Source organism: Myotis yumanensis, unplaced genomic scaffold (assembly GCF_028538775.1).
Source record: "Myotis yumanensis isolate MYYU_CA2020_CCGP unplaced genomic scaffold, mMyoYum1.0.hap1 SCAF_10, whole genome shotgun sequence".
Classification (NCBI taxonomy): Eukaryota; Metazoa; Chordata; class Mammalia; order Chiroptera; family Vespertilionidae; genus Myotis; species Myotis yumanensis.
Genome location: NW_027223761.1, coordinates 72375408 through 72395230, shown reverse-complemented (window position 1 = coordinate 72395230; position 19823 = coordinate 72375408). Strand labels below are relative to the sequence as shown.

The 19823-nt window shown below is 35.8% G+C and overlaps 1 protein-coding gene across 1 annotated transcript in view; it reads right to left on the bottom strand.

Annotated features, from left to right (window-relative positions):
• CWF19L2 (CWF19 like cell cycle control factor 2) overlaps positions 1–19823 on the bottom strand; it is a 94471-nt gene that overhangs the window by 39645 nt on the left and 35003 nt on the right. Inside the window, exons 9-12 of the mRNA XM_070425989.1 lie at positions 11202–11298; positions 8847–8930; positions 2290–2406; positions 293–430 (exon numbers count right to left, since the gene is read on the bottom strand). Coding sequence (XP_070282090.1) covers positions 293–430; positions 2290–2406; positions 8847–8930; positions 11202–11298 — 436 coding nt within the window. The remainder of the gene's footprint in view (positions 1–292; positions 431–2289; positions 2407–8846; positions 8931–11201; positions 11299–19823) is intronic.

Here is a 19823-nt window from a genome sequence, read left to right as displayed (position 1 = left end):
AATTCTGGCCCAAAACTTTTCCTTAAAATGGTAGATCAAATATATAATTAAAAATTTTAGGGAATATATTAAAAAATTAAATCAGAGTTTATTAATTAAAAACAAACTAAATCCTAAATATATACTTCCCAATCAAATCAATTCCAAAATGCATATCCCTAATATGTCTTACACAGGTTTTAATGTAATAAAATAAATCAAGATTAGAAAGAATCAGCTCTGCCTAAAATGTAGATCATTACTGAGTAACCAGCTTCTCAAAATTCAAAGGTATCCCAGGAATATAGCTTACCTTAGATGCCATTCTCATAAAAAGTCTGTTCTGATTTTCTGCTGTTCCCATCTTCTCATTCTTGACTAAATCATTTAGACTTAAATTATCATCATCATGAAAGTATCTGACCCTTTCTTTTTCCTCATGGGTTGAAGCCTATGGCAAAATGAAGATTATTAACTTAGTGAAAACATGAATTTCTCAAGCATTTTAATGAATTACCTATAAATCTGATATTAAATGTACAAATCCCACTACGTGTCACAATCTTTCCTTCTAGTTAATCCCTAGTCTATTTGCGTCCACGTGGAAGAATTCCCATTAGAAAAATAATCCCTACTTTTCTGCCCCTTTCCTTTCCTCTTCCCCAGGAACGGAGGCATGACATTCTCTGATTTCTGAGTTTGGGGGAAAAGGCAGAATTGTTTTATCCCTTCTCTCCTCTCTGCTCTTCTCCCTGTAGTAGCAACTACCTACCCCTGTGGAGGGAAGTCTGCAGTTATCCAGATTGCAAGTAAGCATATTTAAAATAGAGGTATTAGCAAACCCACTGCAAACAGCTCTATCAGAAACAAGCTGGTATTCTGATTCTTATCTAAATCAATCCCAAGTTTTTCCTATCAGTTGTTTCTATACATGTGAAAAATAAAAGAGCTATTTCATGTCTTCCAAAATCAACCCCCCTCTCTCCAATACTAGTTTCACATTCCCTTATACAAATAAAACCTGCTCTTTAACTTCTTTGAAATCTTGGAACCACATCCCCAATATTTTTTCCCAACTATTCCTGTCTTCACTAGCTTAAATCTCATATCCATGACTTCAGTCACTCTCTAGCTCCAGACCCTTAATTTCTAGCTCTGATATCCTTTCATTATACCCAAAAAGCAAACCTCAGTCCTGAATGAGTATGTCTACCCTCTTTATTCCTATACCTAGATTGCCTGGTAGCAGGCAACTCAAAAAGAACCCTTGAGTCCTAATCGGTTTGTTCAATGGATAGAGCGTCGGCCTGTGGACTCAAGGGTCCCAGGTTCGATTCCGGTCAAGGGCATGTACCTTGGTTGCAGGCACATCCCCAGTAGGGAGTGTGCAGGAGGCAGCTGATGGATGTTTTTCTCTCATCGATGTTTCTAACTCTCTATCCCTCTCCCTCTCTGTGAAAAATCAATAAAATATTAAAAAAAAAGGGGGGGGGGGGCCTTGATGCTATCTGGCAATGCATCTGTGAACCCCTAGCCAGTCCTGTCATTTCAATATAATTCAAACCTTGACTATTCTCCTGCCACATACCCCTTCAAACCCCTAGACCTCACATTTCATTAGAAGAGCTACCTATTCCAGGCCTATTTGTTGAATGAGTCCATTACTACCTCTAGCAACACAGGCACTCAACAAGCAAATAATAAACACCTGACAGAAAAATTCTGAATGAACTAATCTTCTGCGGACCAAATCACCACTTGTCTGATCTTACAAATTTAAAACAAAAAACCTAGTTTGGGAAAACTGGATACATTGCTTTCGCCATCTCAAGAACGTCAATGTAGTGCTAAAAACTAATAGCTAGAGGGAAAGATGGAAAAGAAAATTAGGTTTATAAAGGATCACAGCAACTACATAACTAAGACAATGGATATCCCACCACCAGGTTTCAAATTAGCTAATACAGATAACAGGTCTGAGAGACTAAGGTTTTCCCTACCAGTAAAAGCTATGGTAAGTATATAAAAAGAAGCTAAAAACAACGTCAAAGAAATGTACACTGAAGTTAAAATTCCTTTAAACAGTCAATGTTCACCAGTTATTTGAAAACTGTAGTTAAATTAGATTCCATTTTATAAAAGGCAAGGGGATTTTAGTAAGAATAAGAGTAATAACATAATTTATTGCCTTCTAATATTTGCATTATACAGAGACCTTTCATAAAATATTTTGAAGTACATAGTCTGATGCAAAGAAAGCCCCAAGGGGAAAAAAGGAATTCTGAATTTTAAAAAATATCTGAAACATACCATCTGTCTCTTCCTTCTTCCTCCTTTAGATTCCAGAGGTTTCTCTGGTGTGTTCACAGGCCAAACTCTCCCAGACTGATCTGTTCTGACAAGAATCACTTCTTGCTGGTCTTCATTCTATGGGAAGATTTAGAGATAACTTGCAAAATTATTGCAAAGAGTCTTGAATGCTTATATTTAATAACAACAAGGATATAAAAGTATAAAAATAATTCTAGTTTTCACATAATATTATGGATTATCTTAAGTCTCCTGGACTTTCATTACCCCTTATAACATAAAATAACCATAATCTTCACTGGGAAAAAGTAGGAAAAAATATCCAAAGTTTATTTTATTGTTTTTTAAAGCAATCATAGAAGTGAACTTCAAATAAAGTTTTCATCTAGACAATATTAAAAGATGACAGTTTTAAACATTACTTTCCTGATTCTGCCTTACCTCTCTGACCCATTCATTCATTTTTTTAAAGTACCTACTTTATGTAGTAACTAAAAGAAATATAGACCTGCCTACAAGCTTATAGCATTTTGAAAGAATTATTCTCTACATGAATTATCAATATAAAGAAAGTCAATTTCAATTTCTGTTCCATTTCAAGCTACCATTCAATGAGGATGATTCCAGGTTCCTTGGCTTCTAGCCTTCTAGCCTAAAACTAATTATCACTTATACTGTCAAAAAAAAAAAAAACATGTTAAACACAAATATAAATATGCCATTCTTTGTTGAAAACCCTGCCAAGACCTCGTATCATCGAGGAAATCAAGACCACTCAAAGTGTGGTCCACTGACCAGTGCCAATCTGAGAACTACCAGCCAGAATGAATTAAACACAAAAATGAGTGTTTAAAACTTTTAAAACAATCTTAAAGAGTAATCTTATGTTGGTTTAATACAAATAAATTGTGGACATATATTTTATATCTTTACTTAATTTTTCTACAATTTTATTGTTTTTACAAAACTGTTAGTCGACGATGGACTTGAAAATTTAAAAATCACAAAACATCTGATCCTGCACCACAGTTCTGACAAACACTGTACTAGATAATGGAATAAACGCCAAGCACCTTAATATAGTATATAGGCCTTCAAATTCAAATACTAAAACCCTCTTCAAATTCACTTTTTCTTTAGCTCTTCATACTTTTTGTTAATTTATTGTACTTTTTACTTCTTAAATAAGTTTAGGCATACTTATATTGCTAGAACATAAGTCTTTTAAGTAATTAATTATCTGTTTACAATGATATGTCTCTGCAACTCTTCTAGGCCAATGACCAAGCAATATACTACCTGGTTATCTGCAGCACCTGGCACAGTTGGGAGTCAACAAATGCTTGAGAATTGGAATTATTTGCCTCAGATAGACTGCTTATGCTCCCACAGGTAAACCACTGTCCCTTCAACTTTCCTCGTCTTCCACTTTTCTACTTTCTGCTCCTTAGGCATGCTAATACAATGGACACAAAATTCTCTCACTTTAGGTACCCAACACATTAAGAGGACTAGAAACAATAGGCAAGTCCTATATTTGCTACTACGTCAATACACAATATGGGGGGTTATTTAGGAATCTGTGTCAGGATCAACAATCAGGCCAAAAAAAGCAAACTAAACAAAGAAAATATTAATGCCAATTAAGAACAAAAATTTTTTTAGATAAAGGCAATCATAATATAATTTGGCTTAGCAGTGTCTATTATAGAATCAAGAAACAAATTTGCTTAGAAATAAAGACGTAAAAGCCAGAAATAAACAGCTAACAACTAAAAGTGGCTGCCTCTAGGATCGGATAAAGTCTGGAAACAGCTCTAGCCACTGCTTATCTGACACAGGCCTGTTAGCCCTATTTGCATTACCACATTGATTAAAAAGAAAAAGAAAAGGAAAAGCCTATATTACTTTGATTCAAAACTGGTATCAAAAATTCTGAATGTTTATTTGAAAGCCTTTTCTAGTTTCTAGCACTTTGGAAGTTAAGAGTCTTCCACTAGATCAGATTTTCCCTCCAGTTGGTATTCTGCAAATTTGTCATCATTGAAAGCCATATGGCATCTGTTTCCATTTTTCATCTTTTAAAATTTCAAGAAATAAGCAGTAAATATTGTTCTTAGTATTTTCATAATTTTTTAACAGTCTCTACTGAATATCTAGTTATGTCCACAGAGAAGCGTGTTCACTATGTACAAAAATGGCCAGCCGGGCAGCGAGCTGACTGAACACCAAGGTACATGAAATATATATCCTGATTCAAGGCTATTTTTTTTATTTACACCAAGATATCTGCTCAAAGGTGGCACCTTAATCACATAAAGGCATCAGAAGGACTCACAGCAGCTTTAGTTATATCTCCTCTTTTCAATTCTTAATACTGTTCATTTTTTGTTTTCTATTTCCACTCCTCGCTTCCCCCTACCCATCTGCTGTTCAGTCTTAGAGGCTTAGCTATTTTATTAGGATTTTAAAAGAACAACAAAAAACCTCTTCTGTATAGCTGTTTGTTTTTTCTATCGCTTCCACTTATTTTTGGTTTTCTATCTCAGTAATTTCAGCTTTCATCTATCCATCATATCTCATATCTACTGTTTGAAATATTTTCTCTTTTCTCTTCTGTGTTATTGGCTAACACCACAGGTAGCACAGTGTGCTCGTGAGCACTCTAGAGGCAGAATGCCCATGTTCCAATCCTGCTTCATTCTATAACCTTGCAAGTTATTCAATCCCTCAATTTCCTCATCTGTAAAATAAACAAAATAATAAGGTGTTTTCAGGATCAAATAAACTAATACCTGGCAAGTATTTAGAACAATGCCTAGGTATAAAAGTAAGTGATAAATATTAGCTCTAATTTTTAGCTACCTTTCATTTAATTAATTCTTTCTTTCTTTGACTGAGTCCTGCCAAGGATTTATCCCATCACATCCCTAAAATTTGTAGAATATTCACTTCATATCCATTATTATTGCTTTACTTTTGCTTGCTTTTATTTCATAATATCTTATTCCTTTTATGATTATGTTCTCATAACTGAAGCTACTAAACATAATTAATTTGAAAACTATTTTAAGATTGTGCTACCATTTTTAAACTTGCTGGCAATGAGTGTTTATATCCCAATTATTTTTTTACTATCTTTCTAAGGGAAAACTAATGTTTTCTGGTATGCTAGTATGCAAGCTTATGTCATGGGAGTTTTCCCTTCCTTTCTGTCTCTGTCTACTCTTACCTCTCACTACCTGGTAATTTTGACACTGTCTCTACTCAGCCTATCAGGATTCCCAGTTCTTACAATATTTCACACTGATATTGGAGATATTTCACATGGCAGCAAGGTTATGTCCACTTTCTCTATACTTCCCATCTCAAACAATTTCCTATGAGCTACCGACTTAAGTATTCAAAGCGTTTCCCAGACTCATTTACAGGAACCCTGAACCCTGGTTCAGGTATAGAGATGCCATGTGAGGGGATCTTTTAAGCTCTATCACATCAGATGAGCTCAATTCTCAGCCAAGCTGCCTAGCTCTGAAGTTGGATCCCTGCAAGCTCCAGATCCCTATTGTTTTATGTTTCTGTTCAGTTTCCTATTCACAGAGAAGTGTGTCTTTATTTTTGAGCCATGTTATATCTCTTCCAAATTGTTCATTTTATATTTTGGCTGTGATTGCTGTTTTCATAGAGTGAAGGCCTCAAAGCATTAATGTACCTACCCTACTCATAAACTCAGAAATGCTGCTCAATAATTTTTCAAATCCTTTAGGTTATAGAGACCACCATGTAAACTGATAATATATTTCATAACCACATCTTTTAAGATGCTCAAGTCATCTTGTTAATCCTGAAATTCTTCTACAGCATGCTCTAGAATTAAAATAAAGGTACACATTCATTTTAGCCTCAGTTTTATTTCTTGTCAAATTGGCATATACTAACCTGCCTAACCTCTCTCTCAAAAAGTTGCTGACAGGATATGAAACATGTACAAGTTTGAAAAAATTAAATATTCATGTAAAGATCATTATTAAAAATTATAAATAATATTTAAGGCTAGACTATAGTTATTTCATAATTTTAAAAGTGGATTATTCAGGGCCACTAAAGATTTTAATTTTGTGAAACAGATATTTTCTAGAGCCAGTAGAATATCTGGCTCTAGCATAATATGAAAAATCAATTCAGTTCTTCAGTCTTCTTTCTTCTTACATCAATGCTTCTTTGTAATTTTTACATAGAAGCTACCTATGAGAATATAAATTTAAATTATATTTCTAACCAGGTTCTTTTCTGCATTTGCCAGGATGGGGGTGGGCAGAGGCAAGGAGAAGGTTTAAAAATTTTTTAAATGTTGATTAACATTTTAGAATTTTCTTACATTAAAATAATAGAATTCACCCTAGCCGGTTTGGCTCAATGGATAGAGTGTCAACCTCCAGACTAAAGGGTCCCAGGTTCAATTCCCGTTAAGGGCACATGCCCAGGTTGCGGGCTCGATCCCCAGTGGGGGGCCTGCAGGAGGCAGCCAACCAATGATTCTCTCTCATTATTGATGTTTCTATCTCCTCCCTTTTCCTTCCTCTCTGAAATTAAAATATATTTTAAAAATAAATAGAATTCATTCAGATGTGAAAAAAATTAGTTATTTTGACAGATACAAAATATATAAATTTAAGAACAGCAAATGTTATAGACTTCATACAATAGCAGTGAAATCTAAAAACTGCCTTATATTTTTCCTAATCAAAAACAAACCAAGATAATTTTTCCTGATTAAAGTTAATATTGATATAACTGTATAAAGTTCTAAAACATACTTCATTTAATTTTAACAACCCTGTAACACAGGTATTATTAAGCCACACTTTACTAATGAGGATACTAAGGATCACATACAAAAAGTGACAAAGCTCCAGGCCCAAATCTAGATCTTTGGCTTCCAAACTGCATGCAATTTCTATCCCTAGCTTTCCATTATATGCTCCTTCTATTACTCCATGTCTCTAATAAAATGAATTAGTAAAAAATTACCAAACACTGTCACTTTTTGAAAGGAAAAAGTAAGTTGACAATGCTTCTTTCACTGGTGAACTGATTTTTAATTATGGAAAATATCTTTCACACACACACAAAAAAAATTAGCCCACCTTTTAACTGAGAATGCTTGAGGATCTTATTAAGGACCCAACAAAAAAATCCAAATTTTAACTGATAATTTAATATATTTTGGAGATTAGCTGGCTTTAATAATGAAGCTGTGAGCAATCTAAAAAGATATGTCCATAACTGCTATAAATAGCAAATAAAAAACACCAGACTTTTCATTTTTTAATATTCATTTCATTCTATTTAGTCAATGAATCCGTAACATTCAGAATTATTTTTATATTATATAATCCAAAGGCATACATGTGTCTAAAAAGATGAATAAGATATGGCTTTATCTCATACTCCCCCGTCCATCAAAACCATCATAAATCTGTCAGCTCTCCTTTCAAAATATGTATAGAAAACATTTACGCATATGCAAAAATCTTATCATTTCTAGCAATCTTCTCAGCTACTATCTTGGTCAAAGACAGTATAATTTCTTATGTGTATTATTGCAAAAGCGAACTAGACTCTAATTTCTGCCCTTATTCTCCTTCAATTTATTTTTAACAAAGAAGCCAGGTTGGTCCTGTCAAAATATATTATTTGCTCAAAACTCTTAATAGCTTTTATTTCACCTAGAATAAAAGGCCATTTACTTACTCTGACTTTCAAGTTTAACATGAACTGGCCTCCAATAGTCTCTCTGATTTAGAGCTCCTACTTCACTCTCATTCATTCAACTCCAACAACACTGGTCTCCCTGTTCTCCCTACACATCGGACACGTTACCATCTTTGGACCTTTAAAAATTCCTTATGCCCAAAATGCTCTGCACTCAGACACAGAGATTCACTGCTTCACTTAAGTCTCTGTATGGATGTCACTTTTCAAATGAACTTTGTCTGTATACCCCAAGCTACCAGCACACCAGGTACTCAAGATCCCCCACTTTTCCGTGGGATGTATAACTTTCTATATGCTAATTTATTATTTTTATTGTTTACTGTCTCTCTCCCTACCCACATGAAACTCTATGCAGGCAGGTGTTTTTATCTGTTTTGTTCACTAATAGATGGATAAATGAATCATGGAACAAAATAATTTGTTTTACATAAAATGGACACCAAACTCATGTCTCCCATTCTCTAGGGGAAGAATTTAAAAACCAGTCTGACTTGCACGAAATCAAACAGTCAGTAAATGACAGAGTCCACCATAAAACCAGGTCTCCTTGGCCTAGCCTTTTGTCCATCAGGCACACTAGTGGAATGTAAGGCAATTCATATAAAAATAAATTTTAAAAACAAGCAAACAAGAATACACATTCGCACGCGCACACGCGCGCGCACACACACACACACACACACACACAGTTAGATACATTTTATATTAAAATATTACCAATGCTGAGTAGTATTATACAAGGTAATCATATACCTACAAACCTAACTTTTAATACTTACCTCTATCCCAGATTTTTTTGATGATATAGTTTCTTTGAATTTATTTGCTTTTTCAAGTTGGGCTTTAAGTTGCTCAGCTAATTCCTTCAAACAGAAAAACAAGAAAAATACGTGTGAATATATAGTTAAATCCCTCACTGTGTCATATTTCAAATGTATATAATAGAAAGAAAAACAGCATAGTAAACAGCTATGTAGCCACCAACAAAAACACAGTTACCAAACCATAGCCCAGTACATTACTTCTAAACAAATCAATCTTCATGTCAAACTTCTCAAATACCTGCAGCGTTAATTTATACATTGAAAATAGATAATTACAAGGATATATATTTTAGGGAAGATCAGAAGATAAAGGAAATACATAACTTTAAGAATGACATTTTTATAGTTTCTTAGATATTATCAACTTCAATCCTCAAACTCACACCTATCTGTACGAAGGAAGACATCACAAGACTTAAAATATTACTTTCTTTATTGTTGATAAGTAATTTAGATAAAAACTCTGAACATATTTCATTTTTACTCTAGAAAGTATATAGGAATGTATATAAAACTAGAGGCCCAGTGCACAAATTCATGCATGGGTGGGGTCCCTCAGCCTGGCCAGCGATAGAGGCCTATAGGGGGGGCCGGCCGGCCGGGGAGAGGGGCCCTGGGAGGTTGGCCAGTCGGCCCCCTGGATCAGGGCCTATCGGAGGTACCGGTGGCCAAGATGGGGAGGGACCATGAGAGGTTGGCCAGCCAGGGGGAGAGGCAGTGGAAGGTTAGCCGGCTGGCCCCCCCTGATCAGGGCCGATGGGGGAACCGGCTGGCCGGGGGAAGGGGCTGCAGGAGGGTGGCCTGCAGAGGAGAGGGGTTGCAGGAGGTTGGCTGGTGGGGGGGAGGGGCCAGATGGCCACGGGGAGGCGCCACAGGAGGTTGGCTGTGGGAGAGCACTGACCACCAGGAGGCAGCTCCTGCGCTAAGCGTTTGCCCCCTGGTGGTCACTGCACATCATAGCAACTGGTCGACTAGTCATTCTGGTCATTTGGTCATAACAGTTGCTTAGGCTTTTATATATGTAGATAGCTGACAAACAAAACAATAAATCACAAAGAAATAAACAAATTTATATGACAAGCAAAAAATAGCACTCTGTTGCAGTGGTTCCATAAACACAGGAATAATTCCTTTAACATGTTAACCTCCTAACTTGGTGACCTCTCCTTCATTATTTTAACTGATTCTTTGTGCTTTCAGAACTCAAACTTTATTTTTTTGCTATTGTTATTGTTGGTTTGTCTCTTTCCAATTTCTGGTAAAGTTCTGAGTTGAAGTTCAGTGTTACCAAGGACCAGATTCAAAGTGGAAGAGCAGCATACATAAGATATGCCTTTTATCAGACACACAACTGAATAAAAATATGTGTCTTGTTTGGCCACCTTTAGTTCTACTATAGAGTGCTGAACTGAGAGTATACCGAGGACATATTTTAGGGAAGACAAGAATATGAAGGAAATACATAAACACAGAGACTATTTATATTTGCGTTTGAGATGAGTACATACATATGACCATGAATCTATTCTGTCAAGACATAAAAGGCTACCCGACTTTACTAATCTGCCATGTGCAATATAACATGTATTAGTATAACAGCAATGTGGCAATATAATAGATAGACAGATAGATAGATAGATAGATAGATAGATAGATAGATAGATGGATGCAGCTCTTACCAAATCATCCCTACTTCTACTTCATTTTGAGGTAAATGAGTCTTAAATCACAACATTATTACAGGAGTTAAATAAGCTAACCTATACAGAGTAACTAAAACACTATTAGGCACAAACACATTGCCTTAAAATTTGAATAAATTAATTAACCATCCTCTTGAAGTGTTCATATTTTAGGTTCCTATGTAAAAAACTATAAGAAAGTAATACATGTCCTCAACAATGCATGACTAAAAAAGAGGGAACAGTCAGTGATATCTTTATCTCCCTGATATCTGAGCTCAGTAAGTTAGAAATGCAAGGATAAAGTACATAGCAAAGTAGAAAAGAAATTAAAAAGCATTAGTTCCCTAAGATCTTAAATTTCAGAAATCTGACAGAGAAAAGTAGGTAATTTATTTAGAAGTAGACAAACAGTACTGTTTTTAGAAGTGTTCAATTTCTTTAAAGAATCAATAAGCAGCAGTTATCCTCAAAATGTGCTATGTCCACATTGCTAAGGAAAATTCCAAACTTACTCATCAGAAGTTAAATATTTAATTACTATTCTCCAAAAGAACAACATATGAAAATTACTCATCAGGAGTTAAATATTTAATTACTGTTCTCCAAAAGAACATATAAGTCTTACCAGATTTCCCATCATCTCTGCCTTGATAATCTTGGCTCCCAACTTGTTCTTCTCATCAACACTCAGGATGTGGATGGACTCATCCTCGGGGCGACTTCTGTTTGAACAGGGCAGATTAAGAGCATATGACACATAGGTACACTGCAAATAACAGCATCAAGACTCAAATGTTACTTTAATTGACCTCACCAAAGTTTCAACAAATAGATCATGATGTACAGATATTTATATCAATGTCACACCATAGATTAGTAGTTGAAGGCAGTGGTCGCCAACAGGTGGTCCGCGGGCCACTGGTGGTCCGTGAGGTCTGAAAGGTTGGCGACCACTGGCTTAAGGAAACCTTTGGAGCAGCAGTCGCCAACCGGTGGTCTGTGGACTCCTGGTGGTCAGAGAGGCCCGAAAGTTGGCAACCGCTGGTTTAAGGTTCTGTGTTACATTGCCATGATAGCCTATGGCAGTTATAAAAATAACAAAGTCCCATTAACAATGAGGTAAAATAATATAGAAGTCAACTATTCTTCATTATTATTCCCATACTCATCCTAAAATAAGGAAACAAATAAAAATTAATAAAAACACTAGAATCAGGCCATAATTCTACACATCTGAAGAAACTTTATACTCAATGTGGTATTATTTATAACCCAAGGAAATGAGATATTTAACTGCATTGAAAGAATAAAAACAATGATAATGTGCTCTTTTGCAAAGTCAACCCAGAATTAGTCACACAACTTAAACTAATTTACAAATAATATTATGTATAAAATTATACTAAGGAAGCTTCACAGAAGAAAGAGAAATTTCAAGCCAATGTCAAATTCCTGACACATACAGTTGCCCGGGCTTACTACCTTAAGAAAGATTTGAACTACAATGCAGGAAGGGGCAGCCCAGGAAGAGTCTAACTCCTCAGTAAAGGAGACATATAGCTACGAGTCCAAGAACTCCCACACAGCTAAAGAAGAGAGAGCTGCAGGGAGTTCCCCTGAAGTATTCAGCAAGAAGCTACCCACAGCCAAGAAAAGAATCATCCAGAAGGGTTAGAGGAACAATGCCTGGTCACTAGCCCCATGGTTGGCAAACTGCGGGTCTCGAGCCACATGCGGTTCTTTGGCCCCTTGAGTGTGGCTCTTCCTAAGCCTTAGGGGTACCCTAATTAAGTTAATAACAATGTACCTACCTATATAGTTTAAGTTTAAAAAATTTGGCTCTCAAAAGAAATTTCAATCGTTGTACTGTTGATATTTGGCTCTGATGACTAATGAGTTTGCCAACCACTGCTCTAGCCAGACTAAGAAAAACTCACATCTATATAAGCATAACTAATGGACATAAGACACTGGGGGGTAAGGGAGGGCAGGGGTTTGTCAAGGGAGGGGGGGAAAAAGGGCACTTATGTAATACCCTTTGTAATACTTTTAGCAAAAAAAAAAAATAAATAAATAAATAAATAAATAAATAAAAAAGAAAAACTCACAATTCAGAAAGCACAAGGTAGAGTATTAAGAGAAGGGTTTTGCTTCATTAGTGGAAAATAAGCCCTAGAATATGCTGCACTGGGCTCACCTCACAAATGTTAAAGCAAGAATCAAAGGATCAAACTGTTTCCAATTAACTTCACCATGTCACCAAACAAAGCTCAACAATATTTATAGAAATGCAAATATAATCAGCACTCAACAAAATAAAATTCATAATATCCAGTATCCAATCAAAATTACCAAGTATACAAAGACAGAAAATTAGACTCACCATTAGTAGAAAAAGCTATCAATCAAAATCAACCAAGAACTGACACAGATGTAAGAAACAGCAAACAAGGGCATGAAAGTTATTATAACTATTCCATACGCTCAAAATGTTAGAAACAACTAAGATGTAAAATAGATTAAACTGAATTTCTATGAATAAATATTACAATGTCTGAGATTTTTAAAAAATACACTGGATAAGATTAACGGAACATTAGACTGAAAAAGAAAAAAATCAGTAAACCTGCCCACCTGCCCTGACCGGTTTGGCTCAGTGGATAGAGCGTCGGCCTGTGGACTGAAAGGTCCCAGGTTCGATTCCGGTCAGGGCATGTACCTTGGTTGCAGGCACATCCCCAGTAGGAGGAGTGCAGGAGGCAGCTGATCGATGTTTCTCTCTCATTGATGTTTCTAACTATCCCTCTCCCTTCCTCTCTGTAAAAAATCAATTAAAAAATATATTTTAAAAAAAATTAGTACACCTGAACATTAGAAACACATAGAGGAAAAAAACTATTTAAAAATGAAAACAGCATCAGAGAGCTGTGGGATAATCTTAAATACCCTAATATCCTTGTCATTAATGTCCTGAAAGAAAGGAATGGGAGACAGGAGAAACAATAGCCATAACTTTCTAAATTTGTTAAAAACTAAAAAATTTACATATCTAAGAAGCTCAAGGAATCCCAAGTACCAAAAAAAAAAAAAAAAAAAGCTACGTCAAATTGCTCAAAAATAGTGACAAAGAGCATTTTGAAAGCAGGCATAGAGGGGAAAAAAACAAATTTATGCACATAAAAACAAAGGTACGGCCCTAACCGGTTTGGCTCAGTGGATAGAGCGTCGGCCTGTGGACTCAAGGGTCGCAGGTTCGATTCCGGTCAAGGGCATGTACCTTGGTTGCGGGCACATCCCCAGTAGGGGGTGTGAAGGACGCAGCTGATCCATGTTTCTCTCTCATCGATGTTTCAAACTCTCTATCCCTCTCCCTTCCTCTCTATAAAAAATCAATAAAAATATATTTTAAAAAAAGGTACGTATGACAACAGATTTCTCATCAGGAACAATGTAAGCAAGACAGCAACAACGTCTTTAAAGTACTTTATACTGCCAACCTAGAATTCTATGTCAAGTGAAAATATCTTTCAAAAACAAAAGTGAAATAAAGACTTTTTCAGAAATAACAAGCTGAAAGAATGTTAAAGAGAAGCCTCAGGCAGAAGAAAAATTATACCAGACTAAAATGTGGATCAACCCAAAGGAAGGAAGAGCAATAGAAATCATGACTATAAGAGTAGATATTTAATACTTTTCTTCTTCTTACTTAAATCTCCTTAAGGTAACTATTTAAACAAAAGTAATTGTATATGAGGGGGTTATGAAATAAAACGTATGACAACAGTAACAGAAAGGACAGGAGAAGAGAAATTTAAACAAACTATTGTAAAGTACCTATACCATACAGGAGTGGTCTAACATCACTAGAGGGTAGGTAAGTTAAAGATATATTCTATTCAAAGCTAAGGTGCATGGGAGGCAGCGGATCAATGATTCTCTCATCATTGATGTTTCTATCTCTCTCTCTCCCCCTCTTTTCCTCTCTGAAATCAATAAAAATATTGTTTTTAAAGACAGACAAAACTAAGAGTGCATGACAAATGATACCATGTATATAAGACTTTAGAAAATGCAAACAAGTCTTTAATAAAATAAAGAAGATGAATGGTTGGCTAAGGGGGTTGGGAGGTATGGGGAGGGAGGAATTATGAAAGGGTACCAAGAAACCTTTTAGAATGATGGTTTCATTAGAATATACTATTTCAAAACTTACCAAATTGTACACTTTATAGTATATATTTCAGTTATACCTCAGTAAAATTATTTTTTAAAACCCTCAAAGGGCTGTGATAATAAATTTAAAAAGCAGAAAAATATGTCATAAATCTCAAATATAAAGAGCATATCTATGGATTACTAGTTTCCCCAAATTCCTAGATTTCATCATACTGTATGAAATTAACCTGAACTTCCAACATACACTCTGAACAAGTAATAGAAAAGACCTCCCAGTTAAAACTTGACCTAACAACCATATATAAAAATTATTCCCTTGGGGTAAAAAATAAAGTATTTTAATAGACAACACTTGAGGTTTTGTGTTTTTTTAAAGGCATTAATCTCTGCAGAAATCCTGTATGAGCCATTTCTTCTCATAGTGGTGAAAGGAAAGGCAATACTCTGGTGCTTAGACTAAGAAATCTAAAATACTTCATGCAAAGCACCATTAGAAAATAACATATTTTTGTTCCCCTCAAGTTCAGTCTACATTTCAAAAAGCAATTAAGACACACAGCAGGGGCACTACATTGTGTAAGCAGAAGAACTTTATCACTTTTTATACGCTTCTGTGGACTGAGGTACTGTTTGTATTATTAGTTGTACCTTTTGTATGGAAAAAAGTTTTCAATCACTTTTTTAAATTAAATTCTGAGGTACAAGTCATTTCTATTGTATTGTGAATTTAATTTATTTGCATTTCAAGCAATCCAATCATATTTCAATAAAAATTTTGACTTACTTATAACACTTTTCTCAATTTGCATTCTTTCCCATTCAATTAATTTTCCAAAATTCTCTGCTTTGAAATTTTATTGCTGTCCTTTATGAAATTTGAAATGTTTGCATGTATTATAAAACAAATTAAATAACAGTCATTCCCTTTCTAAAGAGTATCAGTGCAATTATTCCCCCATGAAGTCAGCTTGCTCCAGCATCTGCTGTAACTGCCTAGCTTCATAAGTGAAAAACTTCCTGGATGTTTTTCCTTCTTTTTCCTGCCTTTATTCACTGCAAAGTGTTTAAGTACCTGACCAGGTATTTTGTTTTGTTTTTTTCCTACAAAGTTATGTTCTAGTTCACTAATTTTCATCTCAACACCATCCAACTGAAAAAATTCAAAAACAAAGGAAAAATAAAATGAGTAAGGGGGTGGTTTCCCCAATATTTCTCTAACCCTTTCTGTTAATCCAGTATATGCTCACATAATCTAGACACAGTACATATAGGATTTCTTAATGAGTTCAGTTATCTCGAAAATAAGCCATCCTCCAAGCAAGCGTAAGTTTGATAGGATCAGAAGAATGAAGGCCAAAAGGCATCCATCTGTCCATCTCCTTTTGAAGACAAAGATTTTAGGATGTTAATAAACTGTATCAAATGTGAACAGATTCATGCCTACTAATAGATATGGGTCAAAATAAAAGTCTAAATACCTAAAAACAGATTACTAAATTCTAAGAGTTCCTAATGCAAGCTTTTCATGAAGCACTAAAAGCTTTTTCTTTACAACACCAATCGTTATCTTGCACCATAATCCCTTCAAGAAATGAGAAGTCCCTCTTAGTATTATGAGAAAAGAAGTTCTGCAGTCAGATTCACATGGATTTTGCCATTTACTCGCTTTATGATTAAGCATGTGTCTTAACCTCTCAGAGGCTATCGATTGAGAAAATGATTAATATTTACCTTCATGGAACATACAATGGAGCCAAGATAGTCTCTTCAATAAATGGTGTTGGGAAAATTGGACAGATATATGCAAGAAAATGAAACTAGACCACCAACTTACACCATACACAAGAATAAACTCAAAATGGATAAAGGACTTAAATGTACGACAGGAAACCATAAAAATTCTAGAAGAATACAAAGGCAACAAAATCTCAGACTTATGCCAAAACAATTTCTTCACTGATACAGCTCCTAGGGCAGTTGAAACTAAAGAGAAACTGAACAAATGGGACTACATCAAAATAAAAAGCTTCTGCACAGCAAAAGAAACCATCAACAAAACAACAAGAAAACCCACCTCGTGGGAAAACATATTTGCCAACGTCATATCTGATAAGGGCTTAATCTCCAAAATTTATAGGGAACTCATACAACTTAACAAAAAGAAGATAAACAATCCAATCAAAAAATGGGCAAAGGATCTAAATAGACACCTTTCAAAAGAGGACATTCAGAAAGCCAAGAGACATATGAAAACATGCTCAAAGTCACTAATCATCCGAGAGATGCAAATCAAAACAACAATGAGGTACCATCTCACACCTGTCAGAATGGCCATCATCAACAAATCAACAAACGACAAGTGCTGGAGAGGATGTGGAGAAAAAGGAACACTTGTGCACTGCTGGTGGGAATGCAGACTGGTGCAGCCACTATGGAAGGCAGTATGGAGGTTCCTCAAAAAATTGGAAATGGAACTCCCATTTGACCCAGTGATCCCACTACTAGGAATATATCCCAAGAAACCAGAAACACCTATCAGAAAGGATATATGTAACCAGATGTTCATAGCAGCACAATTCACCATAGCTAAGATCTGGAAACAGCCTAAGTGCCCATCAGTAGATGAATGGATTAGAAAACTGTGGTACATCTACACGATGGAATACTATGCTGCTGTTAAAAAGAAGGAACTCCTACCATTTGCAACATCATGGATGGAACTGGAGAGCATTATGCTAAGTGAAACAAGCCAGTCAATGAAGGAAAAATACCACATGATCTCACTCATTCATGGATAATAAAGACCATTACAAACTTTTGAACAATAATAGATACAGAGGCAGAGCTGCCTCAAACTGATTGTCAAACTGCAGTGGGAAGGCCAGAGAGAGTTGGGGGGCAGGAGGGAGGGGAGTAAGAGATCAACCGAAGGACTTGTATGCATGCATATAAGCATAACTAATGGACATAAGACACTGGGGGATAAGGGAGGGTAGGGGTTTGTCAAGGGCGGGGGGGAAAAAAGGACACTTATGTAATACCCTTTGTAATACTTTAAGCGAAAAATTAAAAAAAAAAAAATATTTACCTTCATGTTATTGAATTAAATGCAATAATGTATAAATTACTGCAATTGCAGTAATATAATTACAGAAATATAATAGCAGAAAAAAATTTTAAATTTTTCTAATTTAAGTTCCAAGGGACATCTCGGGTACAAAAATAACCTCCCCTTCAGACCAGATACTTCTTTCAAATTTGAATGAATAAAAGAAACAAACAGTCCAAACACAGCACTTAAACTGGTGCTCAAGAATGGTTAGTCCCTTTGCCAATGAAAGCCAAACACTGAGTCAAAGAGGAATCCTCCCATCAGTTCTTTGTGCATCATGTTTCAAATCCAATGTGAAGTCTCTTCAAGAACAGTTTAACAAAGACTGTCTAGAGCTGGTGCACAGATAAGTAACCAAGTCCTTTCAAGAGGCCACAGAATGAAAAGCTTCATCACTGAGTCAAACTCCTCCTCTCCTCCACATTCACTCCTCTGGCTCATGACTGCTTGTCTCTCAGCCATAGCCTCCTCACCAGTATATCAGCCTTAAATCTGTTCCATTTCCCAAACTAACCTTCACACCACCTTGGAATCTTTCTAAAATCCAAATCTGATCTATTTTAAATCCTTGAGATACTTCTTCCCTATCACTATAGGATACTGCCCAATTCATAGACATGCTTCTGGAGCCATTTACAGGATAAACAGGCAATATTTGCAATATCTGCTTACCATTTTCCTCTCATTCAGTAGAGAGGCCAATATGTGCTAAGCATTCTAACAGGATTAAAAGATGCAAAACCTAAGAAGAGATATACCCTCCTCTCAGGTAGCTACTGCATCCACCTTCCAAAATACTATTTGCAAATCCTGAACTATACCACTCCATCTCTGTCCATGTTTTCCCCACCCCCAGCTCCATGTTGGTTGCCCTTTCCCACTTACTGCCTAAGGAGTTTTCCTTCAAGAGCTCACTGCCTTTCCCTACACAACTTTCCGGGACTCCATTCCTCCTAATCTTATCCTAGAAGAGTCAATCACTCCTTGCATGTAAATACTGTAACAGTTAACTACCTATACCTATAAGTATCTTCGCATTTATGTGCCTCTTAGCAACTGAAAACTGGAGTAGTCTACCCCCTTGAGAATCTGGAGTAAGCCTGGACAATTACACACGCACACAACCTTAGACATTCTCTATCCCTGCCATGTTTATAAAGTCAACACAACTAGATTCCTCCTTTGGTTTCTGGGAGCAAAGCTCTGACTTGAACCAGCGCCCATCTGACTGGCCTCCCATCAGTCTAGAATTCTGCCAGCTTACTCCCACTAAAGCAACACTGTGCTTTAAATCCACAGCTTCAGATGGAGCCATTAACAAAAGTGATTTACCACTCATGACCCTGAACACAACGCTTAAACCCACTACTGCCACCACTGAATTCTTTTATTGCCTAAAACCTCTTCCTTTCATGTCACATTCATTGGGTGGTATTTTTAAACATATTTTGATGATTATTCGAGTATAGTTAAGTCACTATCCTTGGATATTCATTTTCTATTTATGGTTATCTCTTACAAGCCTACCTCTATGCTAAATCAAGTTTTCCTAGGTCTAATTACACTCTACCTGGGTTTCCTATTCTACTAACCCATAAGCATAATATTATGTACAAGAATAATAAAACCAGTAAATACTATCTATTTCCCTAATCATTACAGATACAACCACTATCTTACCCATATTTCGCTCTGAAAACTCTAACATTCGTATTAAAACCTGTCAAGTATCAAAAGTGGATTATTTTTTCTCTGCAAAACCACCACCATACAGTCATGCTTCCTTGTGCAGGATCTTTCATATTCCTTTGTCACTTCTTATTTGGGCTAAAGCAATATATTTTCCTTTAGTCTCCCAGACCTCCAGTAGGCATGCGATATTTAGAATTATAATTATTCATAACAATGGAATAATTTCCTTTGAAAGTAATATGGAAACAGTAACAAAATACACCAAAG